This window comes from Echeneis naucrates, chromosome 14 (genome assembly GCF_900963305.1).
Source record: "Echeneis naucrates chromosome 14, fEcheNa1.1, whole genome shotgun sequence".
NCBI lineage: Eukaryota > Metazoa > Chordata > Actinopteri > Carangiformes > Echeneidae > Echeneis > Echeneis naucrates.
Genome location: NC_042524.1, coordinates 8,501,372 through 8,525,082, shown reverse-complemented (window position 1 = coordinate 8,525,082; position 23,711 = coordinate 8,501,372). Strand labels below are relative to the sequence as shown.

At 39.4% G+C, this 23,711-nt stretch overlaps 1 protein-coding gene across 4 annotated transcripts in view; it reads left to right on the top strand.

The window, feature by feature from the left end:
* The window catches only part of dpysl3 (dihydropyrimidinase like 3), a 34,316-nt gene extending 20,243 nt beyond the window's left edge, over positions 1–14,073 (top strand). For 2 of the 4 annotated variants that reach the window (XM_029518752.1, XM_029518754.1), the window contains exons 6-14: positions 607–687; positions 2,594–2,662; positions 3,723–3,843; positions 4,812–4,968; positions 5,768–5,909; positions 6,796–6,966; positions 9,425–9,604; positions 11,673–11,826; positions 13,929–14,073. In XM_029518752.1, coding sequence (XP_029374612.1) covers positions 607–687; positions 2,594–2,662; positions 3,723–3,843; positions 4,812–4,968; positions 5,768–5,909; positions 6,796–6,966; positions 9,425–9,604; positions 11,673–11,826; positions 13,929–14,023 — 1,170 coding nt within the window. In that variant the 3' untranslated portion in view covers positions 14,024–14,073. Of the gene's footprint in view, positions 1–606; positions 688–2,593; positions 2,663–3,722; positions 3,844–4,811; positions 4,969–5,767; positions 5,910–6,795; positions 6,967–9,424; positions 9,605–11,672; positions 11,845–13,928 lie in introns of all 4 variants that reach the window. The other 2 variants (XM_029518753.1, XM_029518755.1) reach the window with 2 other exon arrangements.
* Positions 14,074–23,711: the final 9,638 nt, after the last annotated feature.

Here is a 23,711-nt window from a genome sequence, read left to right as displayed (position 1 = left end):
TGCATTTGCTGATTTACTATGAAACTAGATGGTCATAAAGCATGAAAACATTGTAATAGTTTGGCTCTAAGTGTTGATGCACTATTTCTAAAATTGAGTCCACCATAATACACAATTCAAGCTAAGGCCCAAGTACCTTGAAATGCCTTGTCCTAGTGTAACTTAAAGCCTGTGATGTACAGTGTGAGTTCACACAGTGACTGGTTTGTGCAGAGTGTGCGTTCAGGCAGTGTGAGGCAGGGCCCTCCACGTTTCTCAAGCAGCTGTGGCTAATTCAGTTGGTCAGAGGAGCACATGAGGCGGTTGAAAAAGTCCAGCTTGAAAAACTGATGTCATACAGCTTGCTAAGGAACCGTGGCGCACCAACATAACAACAACTGCAGCTCCACCCCACTTCAGATTAACCATTTCTGGAGACCACACACAATAATTGCAGCATGTCGTGATAGACATCATGTAAATTGTGGGCTTCTTTTAAATTGTGGCTTCAGGCTGACCCCTGAGTTAAAACGGAGCGTCTGATTCTTGTGTAAACAGTTAGGCAGGAATTTAGATATAAAAGCAGTGCCACTATAATTTCACTATATCTGTGTGTTTCCTCTCCAGCTCTACGAAGTCTTTACCTTCTTGGCAGAGAGGGGAGGTATTGCTCAGGTCCATGCTGAAAATGGCGAGATCATTGCGGAGGTAACAATAAACATGGCTTAAGTTACAGACATCCCTTGTAAACATTTCTGTCCTTTTTCCATCATTCTCTCTCTCTCTCTCTACTTGGCCTGGGCCCAAATTTGTCATCTGTTTTAGTTTAGTGTGATTTCAGTCAAGTTCACTTCAGTTCACCTGTGTAGTCAAGCCTTATCGCAGCACGTCTCACGACCTACAGACTAAACATCCAGTCACAGATCAGGGAGACAGTGTGTTTTGTATATGGCTGTAATGTGTGGGTGTAGTTTACACAGGGCTGTACAGTGCAGTGGACAAATGAAAGTGAATGAACTGTAATGGTGGATTGAGAGTGTCGGTATTAGTCAGAGCTCCAGCTCATGCCTGGATTTTGTGACTGTGTGTGAATGTGTGTGTTGGCTCTGGTTCATCACTAATCCCAGCTTTCCTATCCAGTCTTAAAACTGGACTTTGAGGAACTCAGATTTCCATCAGCCTTAAGATCAAAAATCTCTAAACCCCCATGTTATGTCACGGCCTGCCTTTTACTGCAGAGCTCCTGAGACAGAGAGGCCTTGTTTAGATGTGTGTGATAAATGTTGTTAGTGTTGGTACAGAAAACATGTTGTGATCAAATGAGATCAAATATAAAGAATACCTTCACACCAGGACAAGGAAGCTGTGCTTCTCCTCTCAGACTTCTACTTTACAGATTTTTCTTTATCCAGAACTAATCCTACTGAATTTAAGTAGATGTTCACACAACCTCTCACCATGAACAAGAGCTGAGAACAGTGCTTTATTTCCTTTTAGGGCCACTAAATGTTTACTAATTTATGCTCCTTGCATAATTTCAATGTCCCCATTTGCAGTCAATCGTAATTATCTGGATCCTTGAAAAATATTTTTCTTGCAAGAAAATTACAGCATTTTTCAATCTGGGACGTGGTACACCTTTTTCAATCTTTTTCATGTACCCCTTCCACTGTTGAGATTTCAGAAGTGCAGAGGCGGGCAGAAGAAGGAAGTACTGTGAGCGTCCTAAAGCTTTCCAAATACACTTTTGTTTTGAGTGAGGTGAATAAAAAGTAAGCAGGCATCGTGTCTACCTGCCAATGTTCATTTCTACAGGTACGGGGTTAGGCTGGGATCACTGTCATCTGTTCACACTAGATTTACCAAATCTGTCTTCAGCAGGTCCAATTCTCCCAACAAACAGTTTTTCCTCTTCCGACAGCTTTGGAGTGCAGTGACTGCAGGAAAACCTCCAGCCTCCTGAGTCAGTGTTGTCTTATGGGATGGCCATACAACCTCTCTGCTTCTCTTTCCATTCTTCATTGTCCATTTGATTTGTCCTCTTGTGTATGTTTTATGATTTGAATAAATATTGTTAGTTGCTAAATAGCTCTCACATTTCCCATAAAAAGGATGAAAATGCAAGCAGGCTTTCTACTCCAGGCTACAGTACTACCTCAGGTCGAAAGTAGGCTTTTTGCTCAGCTCGGCCTGATAGGCGTTGTTTTGTCCGTTTCTCATAAGTCTCCTCAACGAAAATATGTGTGCAAAGAGAGTTTGACCCAAAGTGAAGTAGTTCATGTTATAAGAACAAAAACAGAAGCATAATTTTACTTCAACATGTAAAACAAAGAAGGGAAGCATGTCAGAATAAAGCATGTGCTGGTATACCATAGGCACTTCATCCCAAGTGTTTCCAAGCAGGGGTCGTCTGCATTTATTAACACGAAAGGGCAGCTAGAATTTCTGAAAGGTGCAATAGAAGCGCCTTAACAGCCCCAATCCTCAGGATGTGGCCTGACCCAAATGAGAAAAGTGAGAAAAAGAAGCAGGAACCTGAATAACATTTTGCAGTGTCACTGAAACTTTATATCAACCCAATCCCAACAGCCTACTTTCTATGTTTGTTCAACAGGAGCAAGCCCGCATGCTGCAGATGGGCATCACTGGACCAGAGGGACACGTCCTGAGCAGGCCAGAAGAGGTACCCCACACACACACACACACACACACACTGCACACACCTGCACTGTACGTGTGAAATGATTTTAAGCATAGTGTTGTGAATGTTTCAAAGGCTGAAATCAACGAGTGTATTTCTTTCAACACAGTAGCCTCAGTTGTTATTAAGAAAGTGTGTGTTTTCAAGTCTACTGACTGCGGTTTCATTGTTAGCTGTTGTATATAATATAGACATAAATGTGGTGTCATTTTGGCAAGGATCCTCTCAGCAGCGTCCTTCACAGCCAGACATACACAATCACACTGTCCACACTGACCCTCTCAGATGTTTCTTTGTAAACATATTCTTCTTGTTACACACATATGGTTCCAAGCACATGAGAGACCCTGGGTGAAAATTCTTTGGTTCTTCCAATTGTTCCTGTTAATGTTTCTTGGACAGAGCGATGCTCTCAACTCAGCAACTTGTCACCCCTAACATGAATGTGCAAAATGGAGGGGTAAAGCTAAAGAGGTGTGCTAAGGGGTAGAAAAGGGATTGGCCCCAAAGTTGGTTAAAAGCTTTATCTTTGTTTGGTGTCCAGTTTGGTTTTAATTTACTGGTTACAGCATAGTTTGCCAGATAAAAAACACATGTAGGAGACAGTCACGCCATCTTTATGTGGCTTTCTGCTGGTAACTTTTGCACAATTTCAAACAAAAGGTTGCTTGTTGTTCTTGCTCAGTAACAATTTAATAATCACCACACTCTGCCAGTTCCTCTCCAGCATAGACAGACTTATCCAAAATGTAGATGTTTCCTTATTTTGAACTGTGGTACTTTAGTCTGTCTTTCCCGCTTAAGTTAATTTTAGCATTTGTTTTCTCTAACAGTATGTAACTGAATAGATCCTTATATTCACTATTGAAAGCTATAATTATAACCTTTCACTTGTCATTTTGGTTAAAAATGAGATATTCAAATAATATGGCTCCAAAAATCACATAATTTGCTCTGGTCAAGATATTTTAAGTTTATTTGAGAAAATTCCTAATGGGAAAAACATTTCCAAGTCAACCACAATGTCCTGTCGCTTCTGTAGCTGGAGGCAGAGGCAGTGTTTCGAGCCATCACCATCGCCAGCCAAACCAACTGTCCACTCTATGTGACTCGGGTCATGAGCAAGAGCGCTGCTGACATCATCTCACAGGCCCGGAAAAAAGGTAAAGAGCGACACTTTGTTGCCCGCTATTGCAACAAGTGCCTGACACATAAATGACGTTTACATGGAAGCCGCGCAGGAAAGAAATTTCTCTCCCACCATGTGAAAAAGCATCACCCACAATATAAATTTAATCTAAATCTAAATTTTAATTTTAATTAAAATTTACAGGAACACATCAGCTTACTTAGATTCAGAATAGAATATTATTACAAAAGTTTATTTCTTTTCACTTTCAAATATTCTAGATTCAGTACAGTAAAGAGTAAAATATGTTTTTGTTGTTGTTTTTTTTTTCATTTTAAATAAATACAACGTACAGCACATCGAACACTTACCATTGTTTTGTCTTTGATATAAGTGCTCAGAGGTTTCCATTTTTTGTTTGATTGCTTAATCTTTGGATTCCACATACTGCTGTCACCACACCTTGGCCCTTGTAAGAAGGCTGGAGATTTTGCTTGAAAGAATGGAAAAAGATGCAGCTCTCTTCAAAGGAATAAGAAGCTTTGCTGGTCTTTTCTATGGTTCAGCTGTCACACAGACCATTTCACACATTTAACCTTTTTGAGAATGGACCAGGAAAATATTATTATTCATATACACTAGACAGGATGCGGAACAGTGATGTGTGAGAGCAAAGGACCAAACACAAGAGTAGGAGTGTTAGTGATAGGAAAACCAATCCTGCCTCATTTCGCATGAAAATCCAGGCCCAGGTACAAATGAGCCAAAGTGAAATTGTTAGATCGCCAAAGGTGATGTTTGGTTTTCAGAGACTAGGCTTTATTCCTCTCCTAAACATTTTACCAAAGATTTCAGTGAGAATAAAGTGGGGACAAATTAATCAGATTTTCTTGTTGCAACTTGTGATTTTGAAAGTGCCAAGATTCACTTATATAAATAAATTTTATACATTTCACACTTAACACATGCTTTAACAGCATTTTACCTTTATTTCTTTCTCAGGAAATGTTGTGTTTGGGGAGCCAATCACAGCGAGCCTGGGGACTGATGGGACACATTACTGGAGCAAGAACTGGGCGAAGGCGGCTTCTTTTGTAACATCACCCCCTCTTAGCCCTGATCCAACCACTCCAGACTATCTGAACACGCTGCTGTCAAGGTACAACTGTGGCTATAATGGTTAATTTACTATAGTGTGCAGAGACAACATAACAAAAATGTAAAACAGAATACAGTGCATTTAGTAATCATTTGTCTTAAACATAAATTCCCATCTAAACCTCACACTGCTATGAGTGAACTACATTTAAACATTCGGTTTGAACGTGCGCTAACTGAACGTTTTCTGTATTCACATGAGAATAACAAAATTAGCAACTAGCTCCATGGTTACGATACAATAAACAGTAAACCATGACTAATTTCGTTACGATGCTAATGAGCATTACTCTCCAGCTTTTATCTCCTTCAACCAGACCAGAAGAAAGTAAAAAATAAACAAAACAAAAGCACTAAGCCTAATTAATAACAGAGATGTAGCTTATAAGGAATCTAATTGACCTCCTTTTTGACATGATTTATTTGTTTCTTTGCCTGGGTCATCCCTGGAGAGAGTGATTTTGAATGAAAAATTAAAAATACTCTTTGCAGCTTGGAGACAAAGTGAGGTTTTTATAAATCAGCAGTTGTTATTGGATCAGTAAGTCATTTAGATGGTTAAATGGAAACAGGAAATTAGTAATGGTTTGTGCTGGAAAAACAAACTCTGGCATCAGGCATATTTAAATTACTCCCAGTCCTTGTTCTGAGTTGTCATTCCTCTCCTGATTAAGTAAATAAACCATCTCTTCTGAGGTAGCAGAACTTGACTTTGTACACGGGTTGCGATCTGCTTTTGTAATTTCAATGAAATTTCATGAAATTCATGTTTTATTTCTATGTTTATTTTAATCCTTCAGTGGAGACCTGAGTGTGACTGGCAGTGCTCACTGCACCTTCAGTGTGTCCCAGAAGGCCATTGGCAAAGATGACTTCACTCAGATCCCAGAGGGTGTAAATGGAGTGGAGGAGCGCATGGCCCTCATCTGGGACAAAGCTGTGGTAAGAAGCGGTCAGCCTTTTTGTCTTCTCTAAGGTTTTTAAACTTTGGAAAAAGGACAAGGAACAAAAGCAACGAAACGAAATTAAAATTTATTTTAGAAGTGTTACTTTAATCTAAATTCAGTCTCCCCCCCTCTTGAAGATGCAGTAAAATCTGTATCTTTCACATCTGTACAGTTTTTTTTTTTTTTTTTAAATTGGATATTCTTCTTGCCTGTCTTCATGTTTTTTGCGATGATTCCCTACATAACTCCTGTCACTGATGGCTCAATGGCCCTCCAGCCCTCTGTGCTAATGTCTCTTTCTCTGTCGCCCTCCCCGCCTGTCTCTTGTTATCACTGCATCAGTGCGCTGCTGACAGCCACAGAGCATGTAGCTATAGACAGCTGTGGAGGGCTGCAGCATGTGGATAGAATTTTTAGAAAGTTGAATTCAACCCGTTAAGTCACAGCATACAATTTAAATCCAAAATAAAATCTAAGCTTACCCTGAACTTTGACTGAATTCAGCTTTCTCAGGTGTTTTTTGAAGTGAGGGTAGATGTTTTCCATACGAATACAGAGCCAGTTAGCCATTTCTAGTGATCACTAGTGCTAACAAACCAGACAACAGCATATGTACTGCACCAACATGCCGATGCTCTAAATCTTCATCCTTATACATCCTATAAATTTGTGAACTATGCCTTGAAAACCCTGTTCATCCCTGTATTGATGTTAGGTTTTTAAAAATAAAAATAAAAAAACAATACAAAACAATAGACATTCATGGACAAATCATTAAATGTGAGGAAGGTCAATTCTTTGCAGAAGCTATCCATGTGTGGAGTCAGAATGTCCTTGTGGCATATTCACAAATGCTTCCTACTCCCCCTTTGTCCTTCAAGACTACTGGTAAGATGGATGAGAACATGTTTGTGGCAGTGACCAGCACCAACGCAGCTAAGATCCTGAACCTATACCCTCGCAAGGGTCGGATCGCCGTGGGCTCTGATGCTGACCTCGTCATCTGGGACACAGACTCCATCCGCACCATCACTGCCAAGACGCACAACTCGGTATGCACAGTAAACACGCCTCACCGTCAGTAACAGCTCTCGACTTACATCACCTGGGTCCTCCTGTTTTAACAAAACATAATGTCAACATAATCTGGTGAGAGTGGAGAGAGAGAGGGGAGAGAGCGAGAGATAGTCAGACAGAGTGAATGTGAGAAACATTCTTGAGCTGCTTCCAGAGAGCTCTGAGTTCCTCTGAACGGAAATGAAGTCTCAGAGGATGTTCACTACTAATTCAACTCACGCTGCACTGACAACATGACCAGCTCTCAATGCTAGGTTGAGCCTCAGTAAATCCAAAAGCCCTCAGCAATGCCTGAATTAATGACTGGAAAAATGTGAATTATTGAAATACATTAGTGTATCCAAGCAAACAAGCAAAAAAACAAAAAACAAAAACATTCTAACAGTGAAACAAACATGTTCCTCAACACCTGGTACAAATCAACAGGGATTCTGTGAGCCTTATAATCAGCAGGCATTTCCTTTCACTATATCACATCTCATTTGTACAGATCTTGTGAAACATTCTCATGACTGTGAGACTAAAATGGCTTTAAAAAATGTCATTCATTGCACAAGATTATGTTACAGTACATACAGATGTTTCAAATACTTTCATGAACCCTAGAGATCAGGAACATCTGTATGCACTGCTAGTTGGACAACAGCTCGTCTCATTAGCAGATAACAGCTCTGGCTGTTTAATTTCATGAGAAACAGATCTCGCTCAGTGCACTATGAATCAAAATCAGTTGTATGGTGTAACCACCATTTACTCCAACTTTGGAATCCACTTTGCCCTGTATATTATTAAGATTCAGTCACAATTTGAGTTTAGCTCTGGGACATAAATGCTTAGGTGCTGACAGAGAATCACAGTTGGAACAGACTAATTTTCATTGTTAATAATAATTGGAAAAAAATGTCTTAGTTGCAATTTGACATGAGTAACAGGCAAGCTTTTTGGCCTTTCATTTTGTTCAACATACAATCATGGCTAGAATGAATGAATCCACCTGCTGTGGCGTCGTGGAAACATGTGAAATAGGCTTGTTCCATCTTAGATGTGTGACGAAGGCGCACACACACACACACACATTCTCCATTACTCACGCACACAAATATTTACATACTTACTGTGTGTACTTTTGGTACATGTCTATAATAAGGTTTCTACTATTACACAGACATTAGAGGATACTGAACAGGCCCTTCGACAGCAAAGGAAGACTGTGCAGGAAAATCGGCTTTCACCAGCACAAATCCTATTTCTACACAAATACAAGCAAGAAGAATGTATTTTCTAACAGCGTGTGTGGGAAGGTCTCAGGAATGATGTAGCTATGCTGGTGAATTTAGATTTTCCTTGCTTAAAGGCCTAATGGTGGTTGTTTTGAAGCAGGGAAAGTCCGTTGCGATGTCTCCAGATGGAGGAATGGAAACGACTAATAATAAGCCTCCTTCAAATGTAGAGTAGATCCGCTGAGGATCCGTGGGTTCTTACATAATGATGTCACCCTTTCATTTCCTGCTCCTCGTCCTTCCACATAAAATAACACACGAGAGAGCAGAAGACTGGAGCACGACAGCTCCCTGCTCCCATAAATCTACCTTAATGGACAGTCTGATGCTCGGCCAAACAGGAGCGGCCCTACTCACCAGTAGGGCCAACCACCAGTGTTGGGGAATGTCTTTCTATGTACAGTGTAAAACTTACACTCTTCTGTGTCCTAGTTTGTTACCAGTATGCCCACATCTGGTCTGGATTTCTTGTTTTTGTCAGCATAAAAGTGCATAAATACACATAAGGGCATTCTGATACACACTTTTCACTAGACACACTCAACTTAGTCATGACATCATGTTTGGCTTACAGTAAGTCTTAGTTATGTCCTGTTCTGGCCTGAATTTGGACGGCAGCAAAAAACAGGGCCGTGTGCAGAGGAAACAGGCAACAATGGAATGAGGGGAGGGGACCATCACAGATCCCAAACATGTCAAGAAAAGAAAGTTGGCATAGGGGAAATTGGAGGAGGATGAATAGTGTGCAAGGTTGAAAAAATGCGGGGGCTTATATAAATCAAGCAAGAATGGGTAAGGGAGAGAAAGGCAGGATGAAAAGGAGACAGAAAGATGGAAATGTGAGTGAATGAGAAGGACAGCTGGAAAGAGCAAAGTGAAGAGGGTGAGAAAATCCAGGGAGGGAGAGGGTGAAGTGCGGCGGTGGCATCAGATGCCAACGCGATAACAGCAGGTGTTTGTCATGGCCAAACTGAGTGCAAGAAGCAAACTGATGAATGACAAAGAAAAGGAGAGAGAGGGAGAGTCGGAAAGAGACAGCATGCATATGTGCCACAGCAACATATTCCTGCTTGTTACATTCTGCTCTCTACTGCTGCTGCAACCACTTGATTTCTACACAAGCATCTAATATTTTAAGTAATCTGTGTTTCAGGCTGCTGAGTACAACGTCTTTGAGGGCATGGAGCTGCGCGGAGCCCCCCTAGTGGTGATTTGTCAGGGGAAAATTGTTCTGGAAGATGGCAACCTGCATGTCACCTCTGGTGTGGGCCGCTTTATTCCCTGCTCTCCTTTCCCTGACTTTGCCTACAAGCGTGTGAAAGCCAGAAAGCAGGTAAGAAAAAGGCTTTAAGTACAGCACTGCTCTACAGGTCACTACATATATATATATACATATAAAACCATCATGTTGTGGAGGCAGATGTTGGTTCTATCAACGTAATGTTAATGATATGTAATCTTGAAAGGCAAACAGATTCTGCTGTACTTGGATATAGTTAATGCTATTAAAGTATGAACACAGAAATATTCCATATAGAGGTGTGCTCTAGTACTTGCAACGCCAATAACAACAGAAACAAGAAAAAAATACAATGAAACCAAAAATTATGGGAGATGGGATAGTTGTTCCTTCTGATAATTAAACTTAGAGAAGCACAGCAAGAGAAGATAAGGAGGAAATGGGAGAAATTGGGAGGTAGGAGATAAGGACTTCTAGATAATAAATGAGAAAATAGGGGAGTTAAGATAAAAGTTAGAATGATAGACAGAAGGACTGGTAGAAGCGATGGAGCCAGGGAAGTGGGATGTGGGGGAGATTCTGTACAGCAAGCCTGAGCTCTGGGGGTGACGGCTGAACCTTGGAGGCTGAGGTCCATGCAGTGAGGGTGGTCGAGGCTCTGACAGTGTGGTTTTAAAGAGGATACACATTTGAATAACTTTCCAAAGAGACCTACCACAGACTGTGGAAGAGCAAAGTCTACAGTTTAAATGAGACCCATATTAACAATTTACTGTGTAGGCATGTTGCCGGGAAAGGTCGCAACGTAGCTACAAGGGCTTTATAGTCTTATATCCAGTCGGTCTTATCATCTAAATATTGATTCTGCTGATCCACTAATTACAGTTTGAAATCTAAGGCCATAATACATTACAGCGCTGCCTTAGTTTTAATACATTTACAGATACCACAGTTTGCTTTCTTAGAATACTGATATCACCTGGATGTCACTAAATATAAAGCTGAAGCCAGAAGCTGGGTGGTATAACGTAGGATGAAGACTGGAAACAGTGGCAAGCAACCACTCTGACTCCATCCAAAAGCAACAAATCCATCTACCAGCAACTCTAAGGATCTCTAATCAACACTATCATTGCTTGTTTCATCTGCACAAAAGTCTGAACCTTGAATCTGAATTACACCGTGAAGTAATTCCTATCTTTATGCTAAGATGAACCGGCCACAGGAGGAGGCTTCATATTCAACATAAAAAAATGGGAGTGACCTCAGCCTTTTCATGCTAGTTTTGGTACAAATAAGGAGTGTATTTTCCAAAATATCTCCAAGTTTGAAGCTAAATTGAAACAAATGAAAGACTGCTGAATATGCAAACAGAAATAACAAGGCACTCAATGATAATTTGGTGAACCACAAACACAAAAACCCCGAGAAAAACTGTGTCAATGTAAAAATGTTGTTGTCAGACAAACAGGAAGTAAAGAGTCATAGAAATATGTTGTAAGTGACATTTCATTTATAACAGCGGAAAGTGAAATCAGACTCTGCTTTCTGCTCCTTCTCCTTCTTTCTTATGGCTTCAGAAATCTCATAGTTCAACAATTTCCTAATTTGCAGCTGGCAGCTGATGAGAAAATGGAGCTACAGTAACAGTGTGTGTTTGTCTTGGTAGCCGTCACTGTTAGGCTTCCTTCATTCACAGATGTCTCTTTTCAGCTTTTGACAGAGCCAACGAGATTCCACGGAGTCATGTCACAGACGGAAAGACACACAGAGAGACACACAGACATAACAAAGATTAAATGTGTGTTAAAACATAAAAATAATTGATTTTGGGGTTGTTTGTGTGTTTGTTGTTTTTTTTGCTCCAGTCTGTAAAATGCTTTTCTTACTTGTGTATTGTATTTGTGTGTCTAAGTTTGTATCTGCCTGTGTGGTTGTTTAAATCTGGAACTGGTTCTCAGAAGGAAAAATGCATATATAATTCAGACACAACAGTTACACAAACAACCATATAATGCGTAACAGGTGTGGACTCTCGTGATACAAAACATAATTCTTCTCTCTGGTCCTCCCAGTCCTTTCTTCTTCTTTATTTTCTTATGCTTTCCTCATCTTTCACCTCACCACCTTCATCTATTTTTTTGTTTTATTTATCTTGTAGCTGGCAGTCCTGAGGGCAGTGCCCAGGGGAATGTATGACGGCCCGGTGTCGGAATTCTCCATGTCCCGTGGTGGTACCCCCTCTGCCTCGGCACGTACATCCCCCACCAAACAGCCCGTCAGAAACCTGCACCAGTCTGGATTTAGTCTAGCAGGTAACCCTGCACCATGCGGTGAGCCCAGCTTCTTTATACAATCCCCACCCCTCGATCAACTGGTTCTCCGTCTGTTTCTTGGTCTGCATTGATTTTACTTTATGTTGGAGCATCAAAGCAGCGTGCATGTGCATCAGTGTATCCACCCTCACATCCTCTTTCATTGTGATTACTTCCTGCTGTGCAGTACGGCAGCCATCTGATTTTCAGTATGTTGCTTTGCATGAATCTTTTTTTTATGCACGTAATTGACTTTGGCTGCCTCAGCGTATTTGGGTTTTAATAACCAAAAAAGTTTTAAGTAAAATTTATGAACAGGCACTTAAAGTTGGCTGTTTTTCTGCTGTAAGTCAGCATTACCGCAAATAAAAAAAACAAACAACCATAGGAATACTTTTCTTATGACTTAAACTTGGTGAATATTTATTCTTTAAAAGCTTAAGCATGCAATCTAGGAGCCTAGTTATGGTATAGTGCTTTATTTCCAGTATGCACACAAATGCATTTCGCACGACTCCAAAGAGTTCAACATTTCTAACTCAAATTGGTCGTCATTTTCAATGACTCATCTCCAAAGAATATGCCCAAAACCATTTCCTCCCACTGAGTTCATCATCTATTTCATATCTCTCAAAAAGTTACTTTTGAGTCCTCTTTCAGACAGCAAGACCTGGAACTACAGCCTTACTGCAAGTCACTCAATAGTTGTGAGTGTTGGCACAAGGCCCAAAATGTACAGCATACAATGTTTCACTCTAGGCATTTAGACATGGTTTATTAAGAAACCTAATGTGAAAGTATGTATTCACATTCACCATCTGTTCCATTATGCAGACCTGCCGAGTGACAGTCTGATTGTGCCCATATGTAACGTCAGTGCAGGATTAACTTAGATCTAGAAAACAAATGTGAGAAATTGTTTTTGTCTGGCTACCACATAGTGAAACATTGTACACATGGTAAAATCAGGAACCAGATAGTCAGTGTTTCCACAGTGTTGTAATCAAACAGAACAACAGTAGCTATTATACAGTCATTCTGTCCTCCCTGACAGACTAAATGTGTCTATGTGTAACTTTTTCATGAGAGTAACCTTGTTTAACCAGGAGAGTCTGCAACAGTAACTACCACAATAGCTTATTTAATGGTTGATAACTCTTTTTTACAATATGGTTGTTAGCCTTACTGTATTGAGCAACCTGTTTATACAAGCGTGGCTGATGTATAATACCTCATCGATTTAAAAAAGAAAAAAGAAGGTGACCTCTGCTGGAAAGAATTTCCACATTTGACTACATGAATTTACTTTAAGGGAGGATCTGGTTTCCCAGGTCTTGTAAGAGTTAGTTGTTGAAGTTTGCGCGTATTGTTGTATGCGTCCATGTGCAGGTTTTTGCGTACTCAGGCAATGAGTCAGTCTCCTATCTATTTTAGTTTTTCCAGGGTCACCACCTGCAGAGTTGATTTATTTGTCTGGAAAGGAGATGTGAAGGATTGTTTGCTTAGAAGCAGTGTATCATAGTCTGACATCATTCTACTTTCCATTAATATACTTGGTGATAATTTGTTGCAGCAGGCGGCCTGCGCAATTCCTTGGAAACACCGGGCGCCATGTTGCTTCTTTTGTCAATGTTTAAGCAGCGCACACAGGGTATTGGCAATGAAATTTACAGTTGTTTGTCATCAGTGACATACAACTGTCATGGACAATAATAATGTTGCTTAAAGAGCTTGCAGTGACAGGAAAGTTCAGTAACAGTAATTCTTTGTGTGCCGCGCTAACATAATATAAGGTGTTCAGTGTAGGAAAACAAAAGGTGTAAATTTCACTGGCAGCATTGGTGTAGCCCATCAGATCTCATATGTTGTTTCATAATTTAGTTTTAGTATTTGCTGTTTGGGATCCACAATTCCTGCCATTGCATACTTGAGTTTTCTTTATTTGAAATTAAAATCCTGCTGTTAAAATTGAAGTCATTTTTAGAAAAAAATTTCTTGCTGGTCATTTGTTTGTAAAACAGCCTTTGTTCTTTCTTCCCACTTACTTAGATCACTTTTCCTTGTAATGCACTAAATGTTTCTCTCCTTTCATGTCTATCCAGGTCCCCCCACCCCAGATGACATCCCTATCAGGCCTGCTGGCCGGCGTATTGTAGTGCCCCCTGGTGGTCGTTCTAACATCACATCCCTCAGTTAAACGACCGGAAGACAAGGGGGGACGCATCCGGAAAGAGGCAGCAGCCAGAACGCAGGGTTGAGGGAGGGTGGGAGGGGGGTGGGAGGGAGATGGAGATGCAGAGGACCACGATTAGTTAAAAGTTGAAAGAGCAAAACACTGAATCCTCATGCCTTACCTGTCACAATGCTACCTTGCTCAGATGAGAACATTATCCCTTTTCCTGGGGAATTTGGACCACTGCGGATTACTGAAGTGGTTTGGAATTGCGTCCAAAGGATAAAGTTTCCAACTAAATACAAAACACGTAACTCATATTAACCTCACTTCTTCACAGTACAGTATAAACTACACAGGCAGTGAACACATGCCAACTTGGTACTTCAGTAATAATACACCAGTAAAACTGCATGCCATCACATTTAACAGGAAAAAAAAAACACAATCTATTCTCAAAGGAAAATGGATACTGTTTTTCTCAGAATGATGCTTTGGTTCTTTCATCCTGTTTGGCTTTCAATGTCACCCTCTTTTCAGTAGCCTGCTTTCTCAATAGTCAGCAAAACATAACACTAGGTCCCACATTAGCCATGGATTATCATGCAGTTGTTTAGCTCTAGGTGGCATTGTATATACAGTAGATGTAATGTAGCTTTGTGAATGATGTTGTTGCGGCCAGTTCAGATTTACTGGACCAAGAAAAAGGTGTTTGTCATGTCTTAAAGCAGGAGTGCTTTTGGACATGGAGCTGCATGGACCACTTTCACATTGGTGACGTGATCCATGATCCTTTTGCCCCCCTGCTCTGAGGTGTTTGATGAATATCATCCCCATTATGTATTGATTATTGGTGTTATAAAAAAGGAAAATGGGCTCTTCTGCTAAGGAAAAATCTTTGTGAAGACGAAATAATAGAAAAAAGAAATGTCAGAAAGGGTTCTGCTATTCTTTATCCCAAAAGTTGTATGTGTTTTTTTTTTCTTCTTTCATCCATCATGGCTGTATAGACAAAGAGAAGTGTGATTCTCCGTCCTTTGCATTTGCTTCTAGCTTATTGCCTGCTTCTGTCATTCTGATATCATCTTGAGAAGGACAATATAAGAAAAAACCTGAATAAATACAAACAGTTCCTTGTAGTTCAATCCTAACTTGTCAAGAAGAGCTTTGCAATGAAGACAAGTATAAAAAAAAACAAACAAACAAAACAACAACAACAAAAAAAAGAAAGAAAGAAACAAAACAAACAAACAAAAAAAAAAAAAACACAGATGCAATTAAATGAAGTAACCCAAATCTGCATTGAGATAACAGCACTTCACCTCTGGCTTTACTTTTTCATTCTTGACAAACTGGCTCTCATTTTATGACAAGAGGAAGGACCATCATTCCCTGTCATTACAACGCAGCCACCCAATACAACCCTGACCAATACTAATTCAACATCACTCTTTGGGGGAGGGGGCTCGGAGCTCTTCTTTATGTCTCTGCAATTTTCTGATAAGGCAGAGGATTGTGGTGCAGCAAAGGAAGCCTTTATTTTTGTCACTGTCCCACTGCGGGGGAGGGAGGGAAGGAGATGGCGTTTTTATTTGGCAGTGGTGTGGCAAACATTGAGGCAGGCAGAAATAGTGGTCTGTTGTATTTATGTTAGTTTGACAACCTTTGTTATTGTTTTTATGTTGTTTCTTTTTTACTGTTGTATCAAAACCCAGAAATGGCAGGTCAAAAATAAGGTATGTTGTGGAGGTATGATTTGTTTCCTGAATAAACACGAGTTGCAACTGACTGACTGATATCTCTTTTTATATCTTGTTATACATTTGTCCTAGAGGTTTGAATTAAAAATAATAGTTCATATAGTTGTTCCCTTTCTCATTACCATTTGATAGAAAATGTGAATAGGCTTTGTTTTTTCACTGATATATATAGTAAATGATACCCAAAAATACTTGGGTATATATATATATATATATACATATACATATACATATACATATATATATACATATATATATATATATATATATATATATATATATATATATATATATATATATATATATATATATATATATATATATATATATACATATATACACACACACACACACTGTATATATGTAGAAGATGTAGTCAAGTTGAATTTGTGTCTTTTTTTTGTATTGTTGATGTGATTTGGGTATGCTTTACTGTGAATTCAACTATATAGAGCATGGTTTCACAACATCAACCAGGAACATTAACTCTAATTTTCTAACTAATTTGTACAATACCATGCTTGTTAAACACTCAAAACTGGAAAGCTTTAAAGACTGTATTATGTGGCTGTAAGTCTTTCTGCATTTCCACATTAACACTTGGAGTGGCTCAGTATTGCCAGATTGCCGACTTTCTGCTTGGCAGGTTTGTGTTTAGTTAAAAAAAAAGGATTTGGGTTGATTTCCTATAACAGTACCATTCTACTATATATATATATATATAGAATATAAGATATAAGAAACACAGCTGGGTGTACGGAAAGGGAAATGGAACAAGCCAATGTGTAGGTTACTGGTGTATTTATTATATAACAAAATAAATTGAGAATGCATTTGTTCGGCCATTCTTTGTCAATCTTTGTGTAAATGGATGCCAGCTAGCCTAGCTGTGCGAGTAGCCTGATCACTTACACTAGTTAGTCGCTTCGAAAGGGACTGCTAGCTAACTGGTTAGCATGCTCGACTGACGAACTGATGACATTAATTTTTTAACTATAACGTTACTATTGCTTCCCGTTCATTTGGAAACGGGCGGAGCGCCTGCGAATGACATATTTCTGCTCCTCGGAAACACCCACCGGATAGTGTCCGTATGTTTCATAATTCACGAACTCGTTGAACACAAGTTTACCATTTTAAGAGCATACACTCACATGACAGACGCTCATCTGTATAAACTGTAGCATATACACAACAAAAATTCAGCAACAAAGCATGGTATTTATTTACTCATAAAAATTATGAACAAGTCAACAGGCTTGGACTCTGCGCTAAGAAGAGGTCACGTGGGATGCTGGAGCCAATCGCAGCCCACTCTGGGTGACACGTCATCACGGTTAGGTCAGGTGACGTAAACGTGAAATGGTGAAGTAGCGCAAATGCATGCTGAGACACCAGCAGCGCTGTGGCGCAGCGGTAACGCTTCCGCCGCGCACCTAGGTTGAAGGGGTTCGATTCCCGGCTAGGGTGGGTAACAATGTAACAATGTAATGTAATGTAATGTGTAATGTAATGTAACCCCGGGGTGTGATGTAATGTTAATATGTATACATGATGTTAATGTAATGTAATGGTGTATGATTTACTGTAACCCTAAATATATGTATCTATGTAATGTAATGTATGTATGTATGTAAAGGTCCATTCCCGGTGTGGGCACCTGAACGTGTCTACGGAGTTAATTGGTTGCGAGTAATGGACTGGGCTAATGCAGATACGGCGCCCCCCCCAGGACCTAGGCCGAACCACACCAGACGGGTGACGGCACCCCTCCAGGAACGGACCGCGACCAGACCGGAGACCACAGACTAGACCAGTAAAGCCAACAAGAGAGATGAACTGTTTTAGTGAAATATTTGTATAGCACGTATATTGTTTTCTTGTTCTTCTTAATTGTACCCCCCCCCCCCCCCCCCACACACACACACACACACACACACACAAATGGTTTAAATAAAATAAAGGGAAAAGAAATTTTCTATACAAATGTTTTTTTTTTTAGAAAAAAGAAACAGGTTCGTTAGCTTGTAACGTAAGCTAACTGGACAGCTCTAATGCTAACGTCCGTTAGCCTAGCTTGTATTAAAGCCCGACACAAAACGTTATCTTTGACAGAAACAGCTGAGTTTGGGAGCTCCATCAGAAAGGAAGAGACAGAGAGGAGAGGGCTGCAGCTGCATTAGCCCGGTCCATTACTAACCAACTAACTCCGTAGACACGTTCAGGTGGCCACACCGGGAATGGACCTTTACATTACATTACATTACATTACATACATATATTTAGGGTTACAGTAAATCATACAATCACCATTACGTTACATCATGTATACATATTAACATTATCATCACTAACCCCGGGGTTACATTACACTGTACATCTACATCACCAACCCTAGCCGGGAATCACACCTAGGTGCGGGGCGGCAGCATTACCGCTGCGCTACTTCACCATTTCACGTTTACGTCACCTGACCTAACCGTGATGACGTGTCACCCAGAGTGGGCTGCGATTGGCTCCAGCATCCCACGTGACCTCTTCTCAGCTCCGAGTCCACGTCTGTTGACTTGTTCATAATTTTTATGAGTAAATAAATACCATGCTTTGTTGCTGAATTTTTGTTGTGTATATGCTACAGTTTAACTTTTCGATCATCATAATGACAATTATGTAGAACTATAGCCTATTTAATGGGCATGTCGTGCAAGAGATAACAGTTATCAATAAATTGAGAATGCATTTTTTCGGCCATTCATTGTCAATCTTTGTGTAAATGGATGCCAGCTAGCCTAGCTGTTAAGTAAACCTCAGTGCCAGATCACTTACACTAGTTAGTCACCCAGCTGTGTTTCTATTTGCGTTTCTTCTTTAAGTACGCACGGTAACATAGCAACTGCGCACGACTCAGCAGTAAATCAGCGTAAAGGGGAACAGGAACCTGGAGGAACCGGCAGAGGAAAGTTTCCACAGATGCTAACTTTCACTGGTATGTCTACTTTTATTGTTCATAGTTGACAACATCAACACTTAAATGATGACAAATGATAAAACCTTTCGAAACGTTTCAATAATTATACAGTGAGCTGTCCGAGTTTAGCTAGCAGGAGATATGGTCAGCACTGAGCTGCTGTCGTGTTCAGGTTTCTCTACTGATGCTGAACATTATATAAAATTTTCAGCTATCACTAGTGTGTTTTGCTGACAAATTCAAGTTACAAGTTACAAACGCGCTCTGAAGAGACACAAAATGATATATAATATTGAACTCGCACTGCTGACAGGAGTGAATCTTTTTATTTGTAATCAAAACCTCAAAACTTCTTTGCAAATATGTATTATTTTTAATTTCTTTCAGCTGTATCTGACTGGTTTAAGGGTAGGTTTACTTAAACGCAAATTTTTATAATTTGTTTCTTTTTTTGCAAGGAATAGAAGAGAGGGAAACTATGAACAGGCACCGCAGTGAGCTTATTGTGTTGCAGATTGTGTGACCATCAACACTCCAGCAGCTCATGCAGGTAAGTCACATCCCTTACGTTTTTCAAGTTAAATAACAGCAACTACAAGAACGTTGACCGTCTATCAGTTTAAATTATCTGTTGCTGATAAACCTTGGACTACTGTTTGACTCTTGACCTTTGCTTTGATGCTAAAATAAGAAAAACTGTCTGGTCTTGCCTTTTTAACCATACCAGACTGCGAGATGCACATCCTTGCTCCTCCCTGTTCCCATTCAGAGCAACCTCACAACATTTGCATTTGCTTAAACCAAATTTCTCTCCCTTCTTGCTATTGTTTCAAAATTATGTGAGAAGGATTTTTGACCAATTTAACTATCACAGTTTCATCTTCATTTTCTTCACTGGCTACCAGTCAATTCTAGAATTGCTTTAGACCTGTTAAACATGGTGTCATGTCCTTGCACCCTCAGGTCCCCTCTCAAAATGGGCATCCTATCTTTATGGTAGCTTCCGTCATTTTCTGTGTTCAGTCTACTTCATACACCTTAATCCACTCAGTTTCAAATCCAGTGTGCTTCATTGTTTGTCGTATTAAACACACTCAACCTCCCTGTGAGGTCCAACAGTAAAACTGTGGCAAGGCTCCATATGCATTGTTAAATGGTGAGTAAGTTCTGCATGACATCATGGTAATCAAGTTAGCTGGTGTCACTGACGATCATAAAGTCAAGACCAGATTTAGTGTTGCAGTATGAAAAAGTCTCCAGTCGCAATAAGAAAGTATTTCTAAGAAGGATAATATTCTTATTCCAATAAATTATCAACATTATTGAAAAAGAAAGATATCACTCTTTAGTGTGCGCTTTTGTAAAACATTTGTTAATCTTTTTCGTGAAGACGTCATGTTTGGGTAGCATCTATCAGATGAAAATCCTCCTCAGCTCAGCCATTAATATGGAGAATGTGTGGTGCTGAGGTTTCTTTATGAGGTAAAGAAGACTTTTCCAAATTAGATACAGTTCATGTGAAGTCAAAACAGTGGCTTGGTGGGTTTGGTATCTGTTCAGTGTGTGTCTCCTTCTGGCTCAGTTATATACTTTGTATGTTAACCATCGGGTTTCTTAAGAGGACCCTCCACCCACTGCAGGTCATAAATCATACTTCTACTCAGCTAACACTGGGGGGCAGCAGTGTATTTTAGATAATGGAGAGCATCTCTCCTAACAAACTTTAATTCATATTTAAAAAAAAAAAACAATGAATGTGACTAACACCCTTTTCATCCTTTTTTCTGTCTAATTTCTTGATATTAATAAAAAGCTGTTGCTATTAATGCAAATACTTTGCCCTACTTAGAAAAAGTGAAATAAATCAACAGTCAGTCAGGTTGGTTCAGAAAAACAAAGTCATTATTTAAGGCACACCTTAATAGTTTGCAACTCCATCACTAGTTAATACAATAAACACACAGTGACAACTGAAGGACAAGAAAACCTTAAGACGGATGAAATTCACAAGTGTGGAACAATTCTGGCGCGCTTTTTTTTTTTTTTGATGTTTTCTTGAACAATTTCATTATCTTGGCCCAATACTGTTAAATAATGAGTATTTTATGCTTTTGCTTTTTTGAGGGTTCAATTATGCCACTTGTCACAAACTTGCAGTAAACTCACTCCTGTAAATTAATCTAATGTGAGTCCATCCATGATTAGTCCATTGATCCAACTTTCCCACTGTTTCTGACCACTTACACAGGAAACTACCTTTGGATATGTAAAATTACATCAGTGATGACGACGACGAAAACAACAACAGCAACAACAACACAAAGATAAGTCAAAACATTGTACCAATTTCCAATAGAAAAGTGCCAGCCATTTTGAGTGGAAAATGTTTTGGATATAATTACAAGTATTAATAGACTTGAAAGGATTGATTCATATTGCAGATAGATAGGCTGAAGGTCAATAGTTTGGCTAGGCATTAGTAAAAATCACATTTACTTACTGATTATGAAAAAAGGAAAAAAGCTCAGGACTGTACTACTTTCACATATAGTTTAAGGGAATCCGCTGTGTGCCATTTCTACAGTATAAGGCATTGCTCTGCCAGATTCAGTGGCAGGTTTGGTTCTATGAGGTGGTTTTAGAGGTGCAGTTAATGACCAATAGTGAAAAATTCTGAAAACACCTATCAAAGTGTATTTCCTTGTTTGTGTTCCAGCTGGGAACGAAAGCACGACCACTCTTAAATACTATCTGAACATGACTGTTGCAGAAGCAGAAATGCATCATTCTTGTGTGGGAGCAATTAATTGCAAAGCAAATTTATCAAATGACAAATGACAGATGTTACTGTATTCAACAAAAAAGACAAAAAATAATTTGACAAAATGAAATTGCAATGCTGACAGTAAGTGAAGGATGAAAATCATAAAGGACTTGGTTTAACTTTTGTGTATAAAACCACCCCTAAAGGAATAAGTATTCTGTCACAGTCTAAGGTTTTTTTTATTATTATTATTATTTTTTTTTTGTTATTGTTGTTTGTTTTTTTACACTGTGCATAAATGCTACAATAGTTAAAGAAGCATGTGCAAAACATAGTTCAGTGCAGAACAAATACATCTACCATTTACCTCTTCTATGTATTGATATCTTTATTTGACCACGCTGGTCATTTGCAAGTTGAGGCAAAGGTTATTCCAAATTGTCAATATTTAAAGGATTTTAAATCCAGTTTGACCAATAGCCATTTATCTGAAAGCCTACCTATCATATTTGGCTGAAATGTCCAGCCACATCTAGTTTACTAACCAGGTTCAAGATGAAGAATAGACCTTCAAACTCAATTTGAAATAATTTTTTTTGTTAACTGAATTTCATCATTTTCTCCACAGTAACTTAAAGCACACAGAGACAGAGGTAAAGGAAACTTGCAGCACATATCTGTCTATATCTTGTCTATATCTGCAGCTGATAGAGCTCATCCATTTATCCAGATGTTGCAGTACTACCATCTTTGTTAGCTTAACTAGCAAAGCTAAGCATAAATACCATTAAAACCATGGGTGTACTACTTTGATGCAGTGAGCCAATCATGCTCAAGCCTACAGTTTATCTTAGTAATTACTATCTAAGAGGAAACCATGGTTGCTGTAGTGAAAAGTGAATACCTAATTCTTATAAAATCTCCTTTTTAATGCTTTGTACTCTTAGTGTCATGCACAACTATGAAGTTTAGTAGATTGCATGGAACAAAGCCGTTCAACCGAGTGTTTTTTTAATGTGTAGTATGTTGACTCTCAACTCCTTTTGACATGGCATTTATCTTAGTAATGGGCAAGATTTTTTTAACTCTAAATAATTGTAATCAACCAGCAATTTGCTTGTCCTGCTCAGGACTACAGCATTACAAACAGCTTTCAGACATACTCAAACACATCAAATTTTCTTGTAACAGCCGAGCAGGTGTGGCACAGACTCCTATTTTGGCTACGAAGTGACCTGTTTTTCTTCAGCACACTGCCCAGGGTAGAGGCTGAACAGACCTTAAAGCACCAGAGTGATGTTAAGGAGCATGACATGAATGACACTCTGCAGAGAGACATTGTTTTTGGTGACAGCAAAGCGAAAAGCCTGGCCCTGGCATGGCTGCTGCTACAGGAGTCCATTTGGTTCCACCAGCTCTGGAGCTCTTGATAATGTCTGTGGTATTGGTTTAAAAGTGATTCACATGAGCTTACAATGCTGTTGTTGTTGCTGATAGAAGAATAGGTGTCTGTGTGTAAATTGCTGATCTACAAGCTGTGGGCAGGTACAAGTGATGAGGGGGTAAATGGGACGCTTCTATAAGACCTATCCTTGTATGTAAGCAGCTGGCTCAACATTGTTATTCTGTCCATCCTCTATTGCCTTGTTCCTCTCACTCATAGACAGCTCAGAGGACGCAGGGTCCACCAGTGCTTTCCTTGACCTGTTGAATACAGAACATCTCTTGTTAACAGTGAACTGATGCCAATATCTAAATAAAGCAGAAAGAAAGTCTATTCTATTAGTATCAGAAAAACAAGTTCAAATAAAACTTAAACAGCTTTAACATAATTCTCATTGTACATCATCGACTCAATATGGGCACAATGTGTTTCTGCCTGAATCACATTTCCATGTAATGTGTATGGAGAAGATCCTCTGATACAGTTACTGTAGCCGCATTACTTTTCTTCCACACTGTTAGTTAATAAACTGGACCCTACTGTAGTACTATAAACTACAGAATGTTTTATAATACATATGGTTGACCAGATAGCATTCATTAAAGATTCTGAATGAAAAAAGCATAAACTATTTAAAAGGGTTTTGTTGGATATGAAAAAGAGGCATTGGTAGTTGCATATCTAATAATGCCAGTTGCAGTGCATCTGCCATGCTCATTATTTCACAGAAGGATGCACACTGTTGGCTGTGGGCAATGGGAGCTAGTGGAGCTTTC